The sequence below is a fragment of the Cyclopterus lumpus genome, chromosome 19 (genome assembly GCF_009769545.1).
Source record: "Cyclopterus lumpus isolate fCycLum1 chromosome 19, fCycLum1.pri, whole genome shotgun sequence".
NCBI classification, from domain to species: domain Eukaryota; kingdom Metazoa; phylum Chordata; class Actinopteri; order Perciformes; family Cyclopteridae; genus Cyclopterus; species Cyclopterus lumpus.
In genome coordinates, this window is record NC_046984.1 from 19,520,621 (window position 1) to 19,542,697 (window position 22,077).

At 41.5% G+C, this 22,077-nt stretch overlaps 2 protein-coding genes across 6 annotated transcripts in view; both read right to left on the reverse strand.

Moving 5' to 3' along the window:
• Positions 1–300: 300 nt before the first annotated feature.
• dpysl4 (dihydropyrimidinase like 4) lies at positions 301–14,496 on the reverse strand. 2 transcript variants are annotated; one of them, XM_034559129.1, is made up of 15 exons: positions 14,345–14,496; positions 13,914–14,002; positions 12,092–12,276; positions 11,846–12,010; positions 11,171–11,232; positions 10,969–11,049; positions 10,781–10,849; positions 9,521–9,641; positions 8,181–8,337; positions 7,650–7,791; positions 6,297–6,381; positions 5,989–6,074; positions 5,712–5,891; positions 5,106–5,271; positions 301–3,127 (listed from the first exon to the last, which is right to left on the reverse strand). In XM_034559129.1, the coding sequence occupies exons 1-15, from the start codon at positions 14,381–14,383 to the stop codon at positions 3,036–3,038; spliced, it is 1,719 nt and encodes a 572-aa protein (XP_034415020.1). In that variant the 5' UTR covers positions 14,384–14,496; the 3' UTR covers positions 301–3,035. The 2 variants fall into 2 exon arrangements, with proteins under 2 accessions (XP_034415020.1, XP_034415019.1); XM_034559128.1 differs by having other exon boundaries at positions 1,753–3,127; positions 11,846–12,276; positions 14,345–14,473.
• Positions 14,497–20,044: 5,548 nt separating this feature from the next.
• jakmip3 (Janus kinase and microtubule interacting protein 3) overlaps positions 20,045–22,077 on the reverse strand; it is a 37,432-nt gene continuing 35,399 nt past the window's right edge. For all 4 annotated transcript variants that reach the window (XM_034558941.1, XM_034558940.1, XM_034558939.1 and 1 more), the window contains one exon: positions 20,045–20,402. In XM_034558941.1, coding sequence (XP_034414832.1) covers positions 20,301–20,402 — 102 coding nt within the window. In that variant the 3' untranslated portion in view covers positions 20,045–20,300. The remainder of the gene's footprint in view (positions 20,403–22,077) is intronic.

Sequence of the window (22,077 nt, forward strand, 5' to 3'; positions counted from 1 at the left end):
TCTTATATGTTCATGATTCTTTAACAGACTCTTCTATGTTTATTCTTCTTTAATAGACTATTCTATGTTCATCATTCTCAAAGGAAGTTCATAACTATTATGTCTCATGTGTTCAGAGAACGTGACGATCATTAAAAGCGTCAATGTGAAGCTAGGAGACAAAGCTCAACTCTTTGGAGCAAACGTACCGACTCACATCCAAAATGAAGGAACAGAAACATAAATGATCCAAGAGCCCAATATGATCAGAATCATAACTCATTAATTCACTGTCCAACAATAATGTCAACGGAGAGAATAGAGCAGAAACAAGTGGTTTAATAACAGATTTAGTCCAAGCACACACATTTCATAAGAGAATAATATAATACCGTGGTGTTTTTTGTTGACATCACTAGACACCTGAATGAACTGAATTTAAAGCTACAGGACAAAGACAATTAAGTTACATTTATTTATGTTAAAAAAAAGTACTTTATAAGATAAACATTTGTTTCATTCTGGAATATTTTTGTTCTCCCATTTTTAAATCCAGCCCTTATTGAAATGAGATACGGATGTTTACTTATTATTAGAGTATTTATAATTCATCCAGTTACATTTTAAAACCAATAATACATATTGTTGAGATATTATTTCTTTCTTTCTTTGATTTGACAGTCAGTTGTTGACTACATACAGATGTTGAATGAACTGCTCGGCTACTTCAATACATATGGAACTAAATCATATCAAGTTAGACATTACTTGATGTTCGGACCTTTAATGAGAACATTTTCTCGAACTGGACCTTGTTGAACATTAGTTGAATACCCCTGCTGTAGGGGGTGTGGTATTGAAGGGTTTGCTACTTGCAGGCTACGACTGGATTTTTTAGCACCACTTATAGTCAGTTGATGTTTTGAAGATGACTAAAAGTCTCATAGTGTTAGTTTGAAAGTTTCAGATTCAATTTTTGCATTCAGAAAAAAACAGTTGACTGTCAATTATTTTATCAATAATTAAAATGTACTTAAAAGTCAATTAAAAGTAAAGATAATGAGTTGGTCCAGACTGGACTCAGCGTGCAACTCAGTCAGTCCAGATTAAAACAGACCCGACTGAATTTACAACAGACCAATACAGATTTGAGAAAGAGATATGAAATATTAAAGAACTAGAGTTATTATTGACCTTAGAGTCATGATAACAATGAATGTTGGACTATATGAATTAAATTCATGATGAGCAGACTGCATTTATGGAAAGAATGGAAGAAGTTTCTTGATGAAGCCGAAAAAAATATTTGAGAACAACAAGTATAGTAGTTATACCAAAGAAAACTCTGTACTGGAAGTACTTATATATCTACTATGTTGTGTTCAGATGTCTGATGATGAAGTAATGTGATACCTAAGTCAGAAAGCTGCAGCTGATTCAGAATGAGAACGCTGCAGCTCGAGTCCTCACTAAGACCAGGAAAGTAGATCACATCACTCCAGAGCTGAGGTCTTTGCACTGGCTTCCTGTCCAACAAAGAAGTTACTTTAAAATCCTGCTGCTGGTCTATAAAGCACTGAATGGTTTAGGGCCTAAATACATGTGTGATCTGCTGCTACCTTATGAACTATCCCGAACCCTCAGGTGGTCTGGGACTGGTCTACTTCCTGGTCCAAGAGTCAGAACTAAACGTGGAACTAAACATCTGCACTGCAACTTTTATTCTATTCTTGCTTTGTGACTGTTTAAAATGTTTTAATGAATGTTCTTGATTGTTTTCTTTTGCATTTTGTTTTGATGCTTTTAATGGTTTTATGTGAAGCACTTTGAATTGCCTTGTTGTTGAAATGTGCTATACAAATAAATATGCCTTGCCTTACTAGTAAGTAAGTGCTACCAGGGCTCTTGCCTTTATCAAGAGCACCGAGAGTCAAAGAGAACACAATGAAGTGATGACTTTAGGACAGATATAATGGAATGCTGTTGAGTACACATGTTTAAGGGTTAACAGACGTCAGATGACTGATTCTGAGACCAGTAACCAACCAATTCATTTTTGGTTAATGTACCATTGCTGTAGGATTTAGTACTAGATGAGAGGTTGTAGTGCTGTTATTGTTCTGTGGAAGTACACTAAGTGTAGGATCTAGTAAATAGTTGTATTGTTTCGTGGTATGTGTAGTAACATTGTGTGGGATTTTTTTGTAACATCAAGTACTAGTTGTACAGTAGTTGTAGGATTTGTAACATTGAATGAGTATTTGTAGAGTTTCAGTACCACTGTTGTAGGATATAGCGCTAGTTGTACAGTTCTAGTGCTTATTACGTATTGTACGGTATATGTTTCAGTGTTTTTTTAGGTACTATTGATATTGGGTTTTCTACTAGTTATGTGGTTGTTGTAGGATTTGCAGTGTTGTAGTACCCCTGTTCCAGGGATTGTGTCATTTGAATAGTTTTAGGGTTTAAAACTGAAGCACATCTATCAGGATTAGGTGCTGGCTGTATGGAGTACTTTTTGGAGTGTTATATTATTGTCACTGTAACATTCAGTTCTAGTTGAAGTAAAATATATTTTAGGGTTTGCAAGATTTTGTACTTCTGTGAATGTCGTACCATTGTTTAGTAGGGCAGGGTACTTTTACTACCTTTGTAGCAGGATTGGTACCGAGTTGAATGAGTTGAAGTACCTTTGTCTGAATTTAGCACTAGTTGGATCGTTGTCGAAGGGTTTGATTCTACTAAAGTATTGAAATGTCTAGTACTTGTTTTAGGGCATATATAACTCATTTTTGAGTTGTAGGTTGTAAGTATGAGTCAATGTAACATTATTGTAGGATTCCTTATCGCTAGTTACTGTTTAGTACTGTTTATGAACTATTAAATACTAGCTGTTGGGTTCAGTAGTAGTTGTTATAGGGTGGAGTACTAGTTGAAAGGTTGTTGTAGGACCTTGTACTACCTAAAGTTCTACTGTTATAGGATATGTAAGGGTTGAGCTGTATCAAGCAGTGAAGGTGAAACTGCAGTGTTTTGACAGCTCGTTTCTACTCATTTTAAGATAAGGATGTAATGTTGGATCGACCACCAGGCGGCGCCACAATCTTCTGAGCAGAGCGACGAGGTATGTGGTCATCGATCTGAGTTCCTGGATAGAATAACAAGACGATTATCTGAATTAGTGAAGTATACAAACCCATTCATCAGAAACTAAATATGTTGAAAAGTTGAATAACATTAAATTCTTTTCATAAAAATTAAGTTTGAGATCAGCCATGTCCAATGTTGGCAGAAACACACAATGCCCCGTTGTTAATGTGGAGAAACAAATTTTTTGAAAAGAAATCATGGTTTGTGTTAAAATAGTGATGTAACAACGTAACAAGCGTAACATTGGTAACGTTAGCTAGCATTAATAAATAACACCCTGGGGGACAAAAAACTAGCTAAGTATAAATTAACAAGACTAAGACATTCTTAGGCAACCAAAGGGTAACAATTAACTAGCATAATGTGAAAACACAGTAAAACAGTGAAAGGGTTAAAGTTGTAAGACAAAAACTTGGACAACGCCGTTATAGAGATCTGTCAGCTTGTAGCCCCGCCCTAAAGCATACCCTGCTGTAAATTACATTACATGTCATGTCATTTAGCTGACGCTTTTATCCAAAGCAACTTACAATTAAGTTACATTCATACACTGTAGACACAGCTACAGGGAGCAATTCAGGATTAAGTGTCTTGCTCAAGAACACATCGACTAGGGCGGGGATTGAACCACCAACCCCCTGATTAAAAGAGCGACCTGCTAACCACTGACCCACAGTCACCTCCTGCTAAATAGACCTGTACTTGTATAGATCTTTTCTAAGCTTTCGACATGTTTACAATGTTTACTGAGGGAATAAATAAAGAGAGAAGTAGAGACATTTTCTCATAGACTTCTATACAACCAGAGGAGTCGCCCCCTGGTAGTAAGTAGAGGGAATGCACCTTTAACACATGAAGCATATACTTCTATACAACCACAGGAGTCACCCCCTGGTGGTCAGTAGAAATAATGCACCTTTAACACATGAAGCATAGACTTCTATACAACCAGAGGAGTCACCCCCTGGTGGTCAGGAGAGAGAATGCAGCTCTAACACATGAAGCATACACTTCTATACAACCAGAGGGGTCACTCCTGGTGGTCAGTATAGAGAATGCCTCTTTAACACATGAAACATACACTTCTATACAACCAGAGGAGTCACCTCCTGCTGGTTAGTAGAGAGAATGCATGAAGCTTTGACTGTCACTTGCTCTGCCCAAATGCAAAAACGTCCACATTTAACGTTTTCTCTGTTTTAGCCTCATTTGTTATCACAGTTGTCCCCAACCATTTTCGCGCCACGGACCGGCCATTTTCACTGACCAGCCTTCACGGTGTGGGCGATAAATATGACGGAATAAAATGATACGACCGGCATAAAAACAAATATAACGTGCAAAAAATACAACTCACGATTACGCAGATATAGTGGGAGCCCTGACATTGTTTCTCTGCAACGAGCCGGTCCCATCTCGGGGTGATGGGAGACCATGACACCCAAAATATGTTCTTTATGTCCAGTCTACTCCGGTCGCTTGGTCGCTGTCACTGCAGAAAACCCCGCTTCACAAAGATAGGATGTTGTAAATGGAAGCAGGGTTTTCAGTTCTTTTTTGGCAATTTTAAGATATTCTTTTTAATCCAGAACACCAACAGAGTTGTTGTCTGAAACATACTTTTAAAACAGATGTATCCGGTCATTTTTCAAAATAAAACATCTTTCCGACCTTGATAATCAATCAACATTTTTTTCATTCATTCTTTCTGTGCGGCCCGATACCAAGGGACCAACGGACCAGTACCGGGCCGCGGCCTGGTGGTTGACGACCGCTGTGTTATCAAACTGTCTTCTTCTTCTTCTTCTTCTTCTTCTTCTTCTTCTTCATATTTAACTGCAGTATTCAGCTGTTATATGTATAAACTTCATGGGGTCTAAACGGTTTACCCTGAATACTACTGAGTCTGCTCAGATTATAGAAACACATCAGAATCCTGCAGATACATGTGTGTGTCCCGCGTTCGTGAACACTACCTGCCAGGGTAAATCCTGATTGGTGGAGGTTTCGGAGGCTGGCCTGGGTTTTTGGACAGGTGGTCCCTCTGGTGGTCGGAGTGGGAGGGACCGATGTTGTCATGCTAATGACATCATGAACCGGACCATCGTAGTTGCCACGGGGGACACCGCGAGCCTCAGCCATCTAAGACAAAGAGACAAAACTTCTGAGAAACACATATTCATAATGGATTGATCAGTCAGTTATTAATTGATCAGTCTATGAGAAATCTACTTGTTCAAATAGTTAACTGTATAGACAGAGGATGAACCAGTTTGTTGTTGCTTGTTGGCATCCACCTGTACACAACTTGTGAGTCAAATATCTGATTAACTAGTTAGTGCTACAAACTGTGATCTTTTGTCAGAGTTTGAGTGACTTACATGTACAAGTAGACCAGCTGGTTAACCAGTAAGTCAGGAGGTTGACCAGTTGTCTGTCTGTTTGCTACAAGCAATGATCCTACAGGTTAACCAGTTGGTTAACCACTGGCTGTGGGCTCTGAGCCTTTAACAGAGTTTTAGAAAGATAACTGGTTATCCAGAAGGTAAGGTATTTTACTTTTTAACCAGCCTTTTAGTTACCTTGCTACGGGCTCTGATCCTCTTGTAGACCGCGTCTGGGAAACCCTTTCTGGGAATGAAGTGTCCTGAACCTTTGGCCACGTTGAGTTTTCCGTCCTCCAGAACGACTTGACCGCCGCTGATCACCACTGACGCCACGCCTCGAAGCTCCAAACCCTCCAGTATGTTCACCTCCACTGTCTGCACACAAACAGGCAGCATAGTGTGAACAATGGTGGCCAGTTTAAGACGATATATGATTAATTTTGATACTTAATGAAGATTGATGTGTTGTTACCAGGTTGTGAGTCTTTGCAGAAACAGTTCGTGTCTCCTTTGGATTCCAAATGACGATGTCAGCATCTGATCCTACAGCGATCCTTCCTGAACACGGGATGGATACACCAGTCTAGTGTGTTACAGATGTCTGAATAGTGTTTTACATTTATAATATTTACATTAATGTTACAGTTTATTCCATCTCGTCCTGTGTAGAATCAAAGCTGAACTAAATGTGTGCTGTTACACTGGTGTGTTAGTAAATGTAGAGCAGCAACAGTGTGTATATCTTCTACACATTGGAATGTCTTCTGACTAGTGGGATACCTTTGCGTGGGTAAATGTTGAAGAGTTTAGATGCGTTGGTGCTCGTTACTGCGACAAACTCATTCTCATCCATCTTCCCTGTAGTCTGCAGGGAAAGAATGACACATTCATATTCCATTATGTTGTGGAAACCTTATGATAGTTTAGAGTAAACATCTATACAGTACAGTTCAATACAACGCCTTCGATTTGTAGAGCCACAATTCAGATAAGGAAAAATGATACTTCATTGAGCATGTCTGCATTGCTATCGACCTCAGTAGTAATGACTTCATGAACTTCTTCAATGAAAATATTCTAACTATTAGAGGCAAGATTGATGATCTCTTGCCCTCAACTACTGCCGATCTGTCATCAAGAGGAGTGGCCTTGGAAACGGCTGTATGCCCTGGTGTATATTTGGATAGCTTTTCTCCCATTAACCTAGACCAATTGTCTTCAACGGTTTCTACTTCTAAACCATCTACCTGTCTCTTAGACCCCATCCCAACGAGGCTGCTTAAAGACGTGTTGCCTTTAATTGGCACCTCTCTGTTGGATATTGTTAATGTGTCTTTGCTAACAGGCCATGTACCACATTCCTTCAAAGTAGCTGTAATTAAACCTCTCCTGAAGAAGCCCACTCTTAATCCAGAGGTGTTGGCTAACTACAGACCAATCTCTAACCTTCCCTTCCTCTCTAAGATCCTTGAGAAAGTAGTCGCAAATCAGTTGTGTGACTTTCTACATCATAATAGTTTATTTGAGGAGTTTCAGTCAGGATTTAGAAAACACCACAGCACAGAGACAGCACTGGTGAAGATTACTAATGACCTCCTAATTGCATCACATAAAGGACTCATCTCTGTACTTGATTTGTTAGACCATAGTGCTGCATTCGACACCATTTACCATGACATCCTATTACAGAGACTGGTTTCAATCTTATTTATCGGATCAATCTCAATCTCAGAACATCTCAGAAATCAATTATCTGGTGATGGGGTCCTGGGTCCTGACTCATTGTCCCTGCTTTCTGCATCCAGCCCCTGGCCTGGACCTGGCTTCCTTCCCTCCTTCCCAATGGCCCTTTTGCGATGCCTCCTGCCTGGTGGACTGGCCTCCTGCCTCCGTAGCCCTGCCTCTTGCCATGGCCCTGCTGATGCACCCACCTCCCCCCTTACTCTCTTCCTCCTTCTGTTTCATGGATTGTGGAAATCTGGATCGTGGTCCATGCCTACTACTAATTATTCATACATTTCTGTCATATTCATTGAATGTGTTCTCTGTAACGCTGGTCATTCTATACACATGAAATCTATTGCTTCTGTCCATCCGGGTAGAGGGATCCTCCTCCTTGAAATTTAATCTTACCACAGCTCTATCCCACACCACAGACATCCTCTCCTCAATTCCGTTGGTTCCCTCTGGGATCAGAGTGAAGTCATCTTTACCGACAGCTTTCTGAGCTGTGGAGAAGCTGGCCTGAGCACTGGACGTCACCTGGAGATCTCCACTGGAAAAAACACAAACAAACAGCCCAGGTCAAGTTTATGAATTTATTACCATACTAACAGATGTAGAGTCATACTAGCTATGTTTACAGAGACGCAGAGTCATACTAACCATACTAACAGAGAGGTAGAGTCATACTAATCATTCTAACAGAGAGTTAGAGTCCTACTAACCATGCTAACAGAAAGGTAGAGTCATACTAACCATGCTAACAGAGAGGTAGAGTCATACTAACCATACTAACAGAGAGGTCAAGTCATACTAACCATGCTAACAGAGAGGCAGAGTCATACTAACCATACTAACAGGGAGGTAAAGTCATACTAACCATGCTAACAGGGAGGTCAAGTCATACTAACTATACTAACAGGGAGGTCAAGTCATACTAACCATGCTAACAGGGAGGTCAGGTACTGTGGAGTTGAAGGATCCCGATTGAGAGGCGGGCTCATGACAAATGCAGCAGCTGTGGCCCAGTCTTTGGACCAATAGTGAGAGCCGTCAGTTGCAAGGCTGGCAGTGATTGGTTCGCCGTACACCACAATACCTGAGGACAGAAATGCGGGGATTTGACCTCCAATCTGTTTGAAAATAACAACTGTATGGTCGTGGAGGGTTTTTTCGAGGGACAGTTGCACCTTGGGTCTTCTAAGGCAAAATGGTTCCCAGACAGAGAGCCATTTAAAGACCCTTACTGGATCAGCAATTAAGTAGAGCAGCACCTCATCCAGAATAGGGAGACGAGAACCTATTCGTGGCCAGACCTGGGAAGAGGCTCAAGGTTTGAGTCTAAAATGATTTCAAGGTTGTGGATGTTGGAATAGGGAAGATGGCGGAGACATCAACAGGGACGGAGAAGCTGTTGGTGTATTTGGAGTTACTGGGTTCTGGGCCGATGATGACTTCAGATTTGTTGGAGTTTATCTTGAGGAAATTGGTGCTAGTCCAGAATTGTATGTCCTCTAGGCAGTTGGGGATTGTGGATTGGGTGGTGTTTGTGATCTATTTAGTAGAGCTGTATAATTAGATGTCTGCATAACAGTGAAACAGTTCAGAGTATCTGGCCTTCTTGGAACTGCTCTGAGCTGCTTAGAGGTGGTGTCAGAAGAACTAGCTATAGTCCTCGAGCAGTGAAGGAGCCCGTCTGATTGGTTGGCCACAGTGATCCTGAAGCAGCAGACTGGTATCAGGAGGTCAGAAAGCAAAAACTCTGATAGGAATTCAGAGAGAACTTTCAGGAGGCCTCAAAGTGGTTCTGACTAATCGGGACATTACTCAGGAGGAAGAGGAAGGACGTAGTCCAAACTTTTCTCAGCAGGGAGGAAAACTGTTGAACTGGACTGAAAATGCACTTTTAGTAACACCTCAACCCAAATGACTTGTTCTCCATGAAATGTACCCTGAGATGCTGAAATATCTGGATATTGGACTGCCTTGGTGGACTTTGTCTCGTGGGACAGTACGATAGTACCTGTGGACTTTGTCTCGTGGGACAGTACGACAGTACCTGTGGACTTTGTCTCGTGGGACAGTACGACAGTACCTGTGGACTTTGTCTCGTGGGACAGTACGACAGTACCTATGGACTTTGTCTCGTGGGACAGTACCTGTGGACTGGCAGCCACTTATAAAAGAGGGGCGACATCAGAACAGCTCTTTGAAATGAAATGTTTAGTTCAATCTGAACCTGACGTGGGTCGAGAGGTCGAAAGAACACATGAGAATGTCACCTTTTTTCCTGGCTTTAGCGATGACATCAGCAGCAGATTTGCTCATCACCTTGGTAACGTATAGCGGACAGTTGGCCTGTTTGGCGATGGTGACTGCCCGATACACCGCTTCAGTCTCCACCTGAGCACACAGGTGGACATTTATAAGATGATAGTTTCACAGGTGTGTTGAAGTAATTACAAGTGTGTGAAAGGTGTGATACCAGGTGTAATGACAGGTGTGTTACAGGCATGATTACAGAAGTACTCAGAAGGATTTACAACTAAATTAGACTCACAAATGCATGCAGAACGATTCAAAAATACATTCCAATGCACACATAAATAAATTATATATATATCTATATCTATAGATATAGATATAGATATAGATACATTTGTATAAATGTAAAAGAAAAATCACAAATATATTTCTGCATTTCTATGTGGATTTTTTTCCATTTGTTTGTGGATTTGTATGTATTTGTTTGTGGATCGTACTGCATTTGTTTGTGGATTGCTCCACATGTGTGTGGGTTTTTTGAGACTCCCCTGCCGTGGCTGGATTCAAATATGCCTTCATTTTCAACCAATCACATGAGCACATCTAGTCTTTTAGTCTTTTAGACGCGTGAGTTTACTCGCCCGACAAGTTGTGATTTATTCGCGTCATTTACTTCATTCGCGCCTTAGAGGGGGCGTGGCTTATCTCTGTGGCTTTACTCCGTGGAAACAGTTATCATTTCTGCCATCCACAACAGAAGAATAAATAAATTTATAATACTTTTTTTGTGGAGTTTTTCCTGATCTGATGTGAGGTCCTGGGACAGGGACCGTATGTGTACAGATTGTAAAGTTTTGTTAAAAAAATGAAAAAATAAACTGAATTGAATTGAATTGAAATTGAATTGAAGAAAAAACACTATTTCTGCTTTATACTTGTTGTGGACATCCCACAAACATTGGAACATCTAACACCCTCGTATTTGGGTTCATAACATCATCTCCGTTGCCTCACACAGCTCGGTGAATTTCACCGACTGTGTCTGAATGACTGTCGCTTCCAGTGCTACTAGAGTAGCTATTTGGTTTCTTTTATGACCGTTTCACATTTGCCGTTCTTGGTGGTTTCAATCATATTAAGCAGGGACTGAGCACTCAATATCAGATCTGCCCGTTCCCTTAAAATAGCGTTGTACTTTTCCCTTTAGGTTTCATTAGGAGGGAGAATTGTTACAGGATTACAGAAGTAGTTACAGGTATGATGACAGGTGTGTGTACCTCCTCAGGGTGTGATAAAACATGTCCTTCAGGTCCAGTGATGCCGAGAAAGAGAAGCTTCTTCTGTTCCTGAAACACAAACCAGTTAAATGTACTGTGAACATTTTAACAATAATGAATCTTGAGCTGGTTTGTGTCCTCTGGGTTCATTTCGTTTACGGTATTGTACTGTACTTTAGGTGGGTTACCTCATCAATGATGTCACCATTCTCAGCGTGGACCTGTGCGATGGCTCCAAGATCCCGCAGTACCCCAAACGCCTCATAGAGCTGAAACCCGAACACAGGAAGCAGATTCAGTCCAATAAAGACATTGACATGAACTAACCCAAACCAATCTCAGCAACAACAACAAAAAATAAACAACAATAATAGTTTAACTGTAGTTCACCTGAGAGTCAGAACTCTGGTATTTGTCTTTGTAGGCCATGAAGAAGAGGAAGGAGTTCACACCTGAAGCAGAAATATTACAGTAAATATAACGTTCATCTCTTTAAACCCACGTTTCAGATGTCTCTAGACATTTTAATATCTTGATATAATATCTGACTGTAATTCAGAAATCATAGAACTGTAGTTTCTTTGAAATTAGTTTATGGTGCAATCAGTCATTATGTTCCCACAAGGCCTGCTTCTAAAGTCACTGATAAACCTCAGTCAATAATAACTTTAATATATAGATCCGTACATAGTACATTACAGTGTGTTCAACTTGTTCTGTCTTGTACTTGTACATCTGTGATTTTACATGGACTTGTGTCTTTACTGTCTTTAGTATCTGTAGTGTCTTTAGTGACATTTGGGTCTTTTATTTGATTTTTTATTTAAAGGGTCACTAACTTCGAAGGCTTGTGGCCTGCTGGTGAAAGTATTGCAATATTCATGTATTAGCAGTATAATGAACATTGTGTCTGTGGTGACAGTCCCAGAAAGATATGCTATATTACAGTTTTTCTCCATTTCATGCACACAACTCTGAATTATTTTGTTGTCACTCAAAGAGACATTCTTCATCAACCAGGACTGAGTTGTTCAGGATTAGGACTTCATGGGTCTTTTCTCAGACCTTGATCTTTGATAAGTGTCTCCAGCTCCTCGCATAGTCCTTCATGCCAGCGCGTGATGTCCAGGTGGAGAGAGAAGTCACAGCACGCCTTCTGGTCCGCCGTCTCCCTCCACTGATTGAACGCCGTCAATAAACTAGTCCCCGGCTCCACCAGCACATGGTCCACTGTAAACACAAGCATCACAGGTATTACTACTGGTGTGTGCAGGGCCAGGTGGAGTATTGATAGGTAGTAGATCATCTGACTGATGGTGGTGGTTCCTCCGGACAAGGCGGCCCTGGTTCCCTGGTAAAAGTCGTCGGCCGGGTGCATGCCTCTCTGTGGAGTGTGCAGGTTGGTGTTGGCATCGACTCCTCCGGGGATCACCAGTTGACCGTATGCATCCACCATCTTCACGCAGGACGGAACGATCAGCTTCTCACCAATCTGTCTGATCAGGATGAGGGGAAGTGAGTCTGATGATGTCAGAGAGAGGAAGAGGTCTACCCAGAACTAAGGTCAGGTACCGAAAACCGGTGCCAATATGGTACTGGAAAGGTAAACGGTCAAAAGTGTGGCTGTATTTTGCAAAATGTAACAAAATAATTGCGTGTAAAGGGGGGAACACATATAATGTAATGAAACATCTGACAATGCATAACATCCACTCGAATGCAGAGGCATGCACCATGTTCGACTGCCTGCGTGCGTGTGAGCCCGTGCCGAGCACATCAGCGGGCAGTCTGGGAGCTCCCTGGCACCGGCAATGGGGAGACCCGAGACCGATGATGACAACAGCAGCCTTAACTCAGGTTAGTACCGTAACGTTGATAGCAAGTCTTGTATTTATAGAAGTAGGCCTAATAACAACAAATGATAAATTAGGCATTATAACCAAGTTTAAGCTAGCTAGCTAGCCTACCATAGAGAGCTAGCTACTAGCAAACGGCTAACTGCAAGTCAGTGTAATGTTAATGAAACTAGCGATGGCATGTGCAGTGATGCTTCTGTTGCGTGTACATATTTAATATTATTTATTTTTATATTTGTTGCTCTGCAGCTTCAACAGAGACCACATTCAAGGCTTGGTAGAAGGCTCATTTAACAAAAGACCAGGTGGAGGAACTCCACAGGTCTGTGACCAAAAGTGTGGTCCTGGGACTGCATTCTTTTTCCACTGTGGAATCTCCATGGTTCAGGTAAAAAGTGATGTGAAAACAATGTTTAATAAGATCTGTTCCACTAATACAATTAGTAAAAAAGACTAATAAATATCCTCCAATGTATTTTATTTATTCAAATTAATGCATTTCTTTTGAAGCACGTTTGTCTAAACACTACTTTTATGTATTTATTGTGCCAAGCAGTCAGCCCTAGAGAAGCTGTTGGAGGAAGAGGACCGAGAGCTTCTTCATGACCACTAAAGGCAGAGCCTCTCCATCCCTGAACAGGTCCAGAAAGAGATTGAACTCTACAAAAGTCTGCCTTCAATCCCATCAGGACCAGACCCTGCAGCCTGGTGGTGGATGAAGTCTGCACTTTCAGACACATACATGTGTGTACAGGCCTGATCGACACCATCTGTGCAGGACATGCAATCAGTCAGGAGAGGCGTCGTATTTTGCCAAAGAAGCCAAATATGATCATATTTCTGCGAAATAATTGCTAAAGTTTGAAGCTGTATACAGTGTGTGTGTTTTGTATTTATTTATATTTATTTAAGTGTACTGTAAACAGTTGTTATTGTTCATATTTTGAAGTTAAGAAGTTTGAAGCTGTAGTTTGAAGCCACGGATTTTGTATTATTTATATTTATAAAATACTTTTTGTTCAGGTTGAACAAAAAAAAGCCTTTCTTTAATCTCGTCAATCGTCGTTTTGTGTGTGTGTTTTGTTTTTTTAAGTATCGGTTCAGGCACCGTTCAGGCACCGTTATCGTTTTAAAATTATCGGTTTAGCACCGGTATCGGAAAAAAATAAAAAAAATACCCATCCCTACCCACAACACACATGGATGTCCAGCTAGACCACTGAAAACATGCACTGTCAGCAAAAAGCATAAATTAATAATAATATCATTATATTTACTTGATGGTCCCATCCTCGACATAGACATCGGCGTAGAACGACTGGTCGTCATTGACGATCTTTCCTCCTTTGATGATCAGACGGTTACCCTGGAAACAGACAGAGTTGATGCTGGGTAAAACAGGAGGAGAGACACATGAGATAAACAAATGATCTGATGAACAAGTTGTTCCAGACAGGATCTTTTATTTTGAAACCTTAAATAGATCCCCAAAAAGTATATTGTGTGTGTATATATATATATATATATATATATATATATATATATATATATATATATATATATATATATATAGGTCCAGCCTTGGACCGAGACAGGTCCAAGGCTGATCCGGGTCAGCTCGATGATTGACAGGTGGAGCTGCAGCATCCTCCCTGACCGGCCCGGTTCTCCCGGTGCTGCGGGCTCGGCTCGGCTCGGTTGGACCTACCGCGGCTCTGACGTTGCTCTTCTGGTTCTGGAACGCCATCCTAATCGATCTAAAATCGGCTGATTGATCTGCTCCCTCACACACACACGCACACTGCTTTTGTTGCGGTCGCTAATGACGTCACGATCCGACCATACACACCCGGCTTCCGGTTAAGAGCTTCAAAATAAAGTCCCGTACACAAACATTATCTCTATTTTAAGGTGAAACACACAAGTAAATATATTGTTTTTTAAAGAGAAGGAAGTAATAAAAGTTCAAATACACCCACTGTTCAATGAGATCACATATTAAATAAAAAACAAATTACTTGATTATAATCAGAATATAAGGACTATAAAGTAATCAAAGTACTAACTAAAGTAATCAAAGTACTCACATCAGTAAAACCTTAAATTATCACTAAAAACGCCTGAATCATTTTAAACACCGACTGCACATACTTTTATTTTGACAAGTGATCGCGGAAATATTTCTCGGAGGGGGTGACGTAATGAGACAATTACAAATTATTGTCATTATTTATGAATGGATTATTTTATTTTTAAATCACAAATGTGTCTGAATTTCAATGATTCATTTAAACTACACTACAAATACCTCAAATACATAACAATTATTAGCAAGAACAATATTGTTCTTTATTCATAAATAGCCTTCCTATAGTTTATATATATATACAAATATACAAGTGATGAATATATATATATATATATATATATATATGTATATATATATATATATATATATATATATATATTCATCACTTGTATCTTTAGTGTGGTCAGTTATTAAATCACTAAACTGAGAGATTAACATATGTTAATCAGGTAAAATTGTTTTATTATTGTATTTCAGCACTAAATATAAACAACAAATACATTCAAATATTTCAATCCTTGTTTTTAAATGACTTAAATATGATATATGTCATATATCATTTGTTCGTTGAGCAGCCTTCAAACACAAACACATCTTAAGAGTTATGAATCTCTATAACCTCTCTCTCGCCGTAGCTTTCCTGAGTGTGTCCAGAGGGAAACACCACCGTCTGACCTCCTCCTCCTCCATCAGGGCCCTGGCTTTGGGTTCGAGCAGCTCGGCGACGCTGCGTCTGCGGACTGAACGACTCAAAGTTCAGAGTTTTGTTCTCGAACGCTCCTTCGACGCTGCAGAACATCCCTCCATACTTCATCCGAGGACGAGGAGAGTCCGAACCCAGCCGGGAGAGGAGAGAGCAGCAATCGTCCTCCTGAGAACACCTCCTCCCAGACATCATGGAGAGATCTGATCTGAGACGAGCCAAGGAGAGGAAGAAGAGCAGTGGGGGGGCAGAAGAATGAGGAGGAGGAGGAAGCAACTGTGACCTCAAACTGAGACTGACAGGAACTGATCGCAGGGAGGAACAACAGGAGAAATGAGTCCTGATGAAGCTATGAGGAGGAGGAGGTTTGAATCAGATCTTCATGAGAGGTTGTTGTTTTAAATCCTTTGGAACCTCTGGAACTCCAGCAGTCTTCATGCAATGTGAGACTTCCCCAGAGAATGACAGGAATACTTTCACATCTAATCATCACAACCATGCTGTTGCTGCAGAATACTGTGAGCTGGTATTGGTTATTCATCAAGTGAAGAGGGAAGTCTGACATCATCATGTGACATCAAAGACTTGTTTAACTGTTTGACTTTATCGATTTGATGCTCACAGGTCAGTGCTCATTACTGCTGAGAGCTGAAGACGCCTCAGTCTGAACGCGATTTCTCCTCCTGTCACATTCACTTCATCTCATACTGTTCTGTCTCTAACACACACACACACACACACACACACACACACTCAGTGGACCGTAACAAAGTCTGTAATTTCATGTTAACGTGAAGCTCCCATGTTAAGAACTGAAAAGTCACTTCCTGAATCTCAAAGGCATCATGTGACAGTATTTCAGTCCGGAGAGACGAGTGAATGAAATTAATCTAATTGTTTCCTACCACAGATGACAAGAGATAATGAAGCCTTTGTTTGTTTGTTTCTCAAACTTTAAAGAAAGCCTCTCCGTATTGTTATTTGCCGTCCAAATATTCAGAACTCCTCCGTTGCTGAGTTTTCATTGCAAGGAGGAAGCTGCAGGATGTGAAAGTGCCAGCACACAATTGTTTTTGGCATTTGTCAAAGCTGTCAGCTCTGTTGTCAATAATAATAGCTAGTAATGCTGAAATGAAGCCCATCGGGACGGGGCTTCGACATTAAGCCAGATGCTGAGTCCGGGGTCCGGCCAACACCCATTCCTGCTGAGCCACATTCCCAAGTTCCTGAGCTACTCTAATGTCGGGTTGTCAGTTGCCAGCTGGGCTCCCTTAACTGTGGGGTATTAGCTATGGGGCTATGGGATGATGTGGGGTCCCGTCTCTGTGACGGTGTTCTAGTGGGGTCCTGTCTCTGTATTGAGGTCCCATCTTTGTATTCCAGTGAGGTCCAGTCTGTATTGAGGTCCCATCTTTGTATTACAGTGGGGACTTGTCTCCGTCTTCCAGTGAGGTCCCTTCTCTGTGTTCAAGTGAGGTTCCGTCTCTGTGTTCAAGTGAGGTCTCATCTTTGTATTACAGTGGGGTCCCGTCTCCGTCTTCCAGTGAGGTCTTGTCTCTGTATTCCAGTGAGGTCCTGTCTCTGTTCCAGTGAGGTCCCATCTCTGTATTCCAATGAGGTGCCGTCTCTGTGTTCCAATGAGGTCCCTTCTCTGTCTTCCAGTGAGGTCCCTTCTCTGTGTTCCAATGAGGTCCCTTCTCTGTGTTCCAGTGAGGTCCTGTCTCTGTCTTCCAGTGAGGTCCTGTCTCTGTTCCAGTGAGGTCTTGTCTCTGTATTCCAGTGAGGTCTTGTCTCTGTATTCCAGTGAGGTCCTGTCTCTGTTCCAGTGAGGTCCCGTCTCTGTATTCCAGTGAGGTCCCGTCTCTGTATTCCAGTGAGGTCCCTTCTCTGTGTTCCAGTGAGGTCCTGTCTCTGTATTCCAGTGAGGTCCCTTCTCTGTGTTCCAGTGAGGTCCCGTCTCTGTATTCCAGTGAGGTCCCGTCTCTGTATTCCAGTGAGGTCTCATCTCTGTGTTCCAGTGAGGTCCTGTCTCTGTATTCCAGTGAGGTCCCTTCTCTGTGTTCCAGTGAGGTCCCGTCTCTGTATTCCAGTGAGGTCCCGTCTCTGTATTCCAGTGAGGTCTCATCTCTGTATTCCAGTGGGGTCCTGTCTCTGTTCCAGTGAGGTCCCGTCTCTGTGTTCCAGTGAGGTCTCATCTCTGTGTTCCAGTGAGGTCCCGTCTCTGTGTTCCAGTAAGGTCTCATCTTTGTATTACAGAGGGGTCCCGTCTCCGTCTTCCAGTGAGGTCTTGTCTCCGTATTCCAGTGAGGTCCCGTCTCTGTGTTCCAGTGGGGTCCCGTCTCTGTGTTCCAGTGAGGTCCTGTCTCTGTCTTCCAGTGAGGTCCCGTCTCTGTGTTCCAGTGAGGTCCCGTCTCTGTGTTCCAGTGGGGTCCCGTCTCTGTGTTCCAGTGAGGTCCCGTCTCTGTGTTCCAGTGAGGTCCCGTCTCTGTGTTCCAGTGGGGTCCCGTCTCTGTCTTCCAGTGAGGTCCCGTCTCTGTGTTCCAGTGAGGTCCCGTCTCTGTGTTCCAGTGAGGTCCCGTCTCTGTGTTCCAGTGGGGTCCCGTCTCTGTGTTCCAGTGAGGTCCCGTCTCTGTGTTCCAGTGAGGTCCCGTCTCTGTGTTCCAGTGGGGTCCCGTCTCTGTGTTCCAGTGAGGTCCCGTCTCTGTGTTCCAGTGAGGTCCCGTCTCTGTGTTCCAGTGAGGTCCCGTCTCTGTGTTCCAGTGAGGTCCCGTCTCTGTGACCGTGTTCCAGTGCAGTATAAAATATTATGAATAAAAGACAAAAGAAACAATCCGAATTTGAATAACAATTTGTGAAACACTTGTTTTCAACCACAAAACACAGTTTTGTCTTCACTCTCTTTTCCATAATTTTAATCCTTAATTACATTAAACAGCCAACTGTTCGAATGTTCACTCAGTTCAGACTCACAGCAGAGATAGAAAAATATCTTCTTAAATAATAGAAGTAAAAGAGCAGCATACAGTTTTATTCATCGTGGTCTGAACCCCATTCAGTTGAGAGATACTCGACATTTTAAGTAAATCATGTAGTGTTTTTAAAAGTCAAGAATAAAAACTAAACAAATTGGTGTCAAGTGAAACTCAAAGCCCTGATAAACGATCAAAGCTTAGAGGGAGGATTTTAACTGAAAAAGAAAACATTAATCTGATAAAAAAATGAACCAAACTGCAAAATATCATATATTTATATATATTTGTTGTATGTATACAACTATTTATTGTGTATATATATATTATCTATTTGTTCTAATTATTTGTTGCATCGTGAAATTATCTTAAAAAACTGACCCTACTTATGTTACTTTCCTCCATCTCATAGTTAATGTGTGAAATCTCACTTTTTTATAATCTGGAACATCACCGGAATGAAATCTAAATTCTGCAGAGTGAGGTTAGTCAATTGTGGTTCTTTAAATCAAATATTTTGGACCGGTTCTTAAACTTGTTTCAGACTTCTTTGTTTCTTCAGATCAGAACATTGTTTATTTCGTTCTATGTTCCTGTTGTTCAGTTGTTTCAGCTTTAGCAGACCTCCTGATGCCGTGAAAAATAGATTCCTTCATCAATTGTTGGTCCCGGGACTCAAGGGGGCTGAAAAGTGACACATTGTAAACGTGTAGATCCATGATGTTAGTTCACTCTCCAGTCTGCATGTGGATCAGACAATCAGAAAAGAGTTAAATTCAACTGAACCTATCTCAGGACCAAGGAGAACATTCCATTCAACAGTTTCTCATGTTTTATAGTGTTTCTACTGTGTGAACTCATCAAAGTAACTTAGCAACCATTTTACTGAATATCTATTGCCTCTTTCCCTGAAGCTTCAAGATCCCACAAACAGGTTAGATGACTGTAACTGACCCAATCAACCTTAACAAGTCAACTGTTAGAATTCAGCTAAGTTAGCTCAGCTAACACTGCATTACGTCGAGCTAGATGGACTAATGTTGCATGACTTCCAGTTGGGTGAGCTCACACTGTATGAAGTCCTGTTGGGTGAGGTCACACTGTATGGAGTCCAGTTGGGTGAGGTCACACTGTATGGAGTCCAGTTGGGGGATGTCACACTGTATGAAGTCCAGTTGGGGAATGTCACACTGTATGAAGTCCAGTTGGGTGAGGTCACACTGTATGAGTCCAGTTGGGGGATGTCACACTGTATGAAGTCCAGTTGGGTGAGGTCACACTGTATGAAGTCCTGTTGGGTGAGGTCACACTGTATGGAGTCCAGTTGGGGGATGTCACACTGTATGAAGTCCAGTTGGGGAATGTCACACTGTATGAAGTCCAGTTGGGTGAGGTCACACTGTATGGAGTCCAGTTGGGGGATGTCACACTGTATGAAGTCCAGTTGGGTGAGGTCACACTGTATGAAGTCCTGTTGGGTGAGGTCACACTGTATGGAGTCCAGTTGGGTGAGGTCACACTGTATGGAGTCCAGTTGGGGGATGTCACACTGTATGAAGTCCTGTTGGGTGAGCTCACACTGTATGAAGTCCAGCACCACTTTAGTCCTGCGGGCCCCGTCAGGCCACAATGTGTGTTCATCAGCTGCACATCAGGTGTCTGCACCAGAAGTTATCGGTCAACAGTAGCTCACAGTGAGCTAGAAAGCATGTTGCTGGTTGTGGTTTTCATCACTTGAAACGCACACATAAATCTGTAGCGGTCCATGTCTTCGTCTTTGAGATGCGACTGTGTAGTTCCAGATTCAGCTGACAGCTGTGTCCGGCTCTGTTGGGCTGACAGCATTCAGAGGCAGGTCAGTGAGGCAGTAAAGCCGACAAGCCTCAGTCTGTAAACCGCTGGTTTATACCCTGAATCCTTCTGAATCCTCAGGTTGCTTGGTCTGATCCAGACTGAGCTGACCCTGCTGAATGTTCAGCAGCTGGACTCTGGAGGCCTGCAGACACTAAAACACAAATGGGAACATTAAAAGCTTTACATTGATGTGATTAAATTATTTAATACAGTCATTGGAAGCTTCAGAGCTAAAAGGGATAGGAAAAACTCTAGACCTGGGGTACACCCTGTTTACTTTTATTACACTCAGTATGCATTGTGTACACTCTATACCTTTATTACAGAAAGTACACCTTTTGTACACCATATATCTTTATTACATTCTATATACCTTTATTACAAACAGTATACCTTTTGTACACCTTATATACTTTATTACACCCTCTATACATGTATTAGACTCAGTAGACATTTTGTAGACGCTATATATATTTATTAGACCCTATATACCAGGGGTATTCAACTAAAATTTAAAGAGGTCCAGTTAGAGACATCTTCTTGAAGCAAAGGTCCAAAAGATCATAATGTCTAACTATTTAGTGTGATATATATTTATGTAGCCTGGTAGTTGTATCAACATCTGCATGTAATCAATACCTGTCAAATCAAATAAGTTCAGTACGATTAAAACACTTTTTAACAATATTTATTATCACGTAAGATTGAACTGGACATATGCGTGACTGCAGATATGTATAATGTTCTCTCATGAACTAAATAAAAGTAGTGCTGCATTTTAAAATAAAATAAATACAAAGTGAAAATTGTGCATGTTCAAAGAAAGTGCTTAACTTCAGAAAAATAAAATAAAGGGAGGAAAAGCTTAAATTTCCCCGTTTCTATTTCACAGTCTCAACCAATTTTACAGATAATAAATTTCAACACATCTAAACAATTTAACAGTTTTAGAGCATCACTCTTATATCCCATTCCCCCACTTTTTTGCTCAGTGGGAGAATTGAGCTCTAGCTTGACCTGCAGGATTTTAAACCTGGGCTTGAATAGAGTCAGGGCCATTCTCATGCACATGTGGAGGTGCTCATTGGTGAGCCTCGAGCGATATTTATTTTTGATGATGTTCATTGTGGAGAAAGCTGCCTCACAGTTGTAGGTGGAGCCAAACATGGTTAAGATGTATATGGCAACTTTCCTCAGACCTGGGAAAACTGTCTCGAGGACCATTTGGAGCCAGAAAGTGGAAGGGTCAGTTCTTAGAAACTGCTCTTTCAGGGACACATTTGCTTGGAGATCAGCCAGTTGCATCTGGAGGCCCAGGATTTACCCATTTAAAGTGCTGCGTGACTTCCTTTGAGAAGCCCCTGACATCAGTGATGATAAATGGGTTCTGAATGAACACGGTGAGCTGCTGTCCAAAGCTGTAGCTGTCAAAACGGTTGCTGAAGTTTACGATCAGCTTATCAATGAAGTCAACAAAAGAAGACACATCTCTTTCTCCCTGAACCTGTTCCTGCACTGCTGGGAAAGGTGCACAGTCTCCCTGCAGGTCTTCCTTGAACAACTCAAGTTTCTTTTGAAAGGAGCGGACAGCTGTCATCAGTTCACAAATTGAATTGTCCTTGCCCTGTAGCCTCAAATTCAATTCATTCAGATGTGAAGTGATATCAACCAAAAAAGCCACATTATCCATCTGTTTCTCATTTTCTAAAAAGAGAGAAAACGGTGTTGCCTTCTGATGTCTTAGCTCAAAAAAGATGCTACTTCCCTCCTGATGGACCAAAAGCGCGTTAAGACTATCCCTTTGCTGAGCCATCTCACATTATTGT

Coding starts and splice junctions, on each gene's coding strand:
- dpysl4 (XM_034559128.1), bottom strand. CDS start 14,383: ATGGCGTTCCAGAACCAGAAGAGCAACGTCAGAGCCGCG. Junction 14,003..14,344: donor AGAGCAACGTCAGAGCCGCG/GTAGGTCCAACC, acceptor GTCTGTTTCCAG/GGTAACCGTCTGATCATCAA. Junction 10,850..10,968: donor ATGGTGACATCATTGATGAG/GTAACCCACCTA, acceptor TTTGTGTTTCAG/GAACAGAAGAAGCTTCTCTT.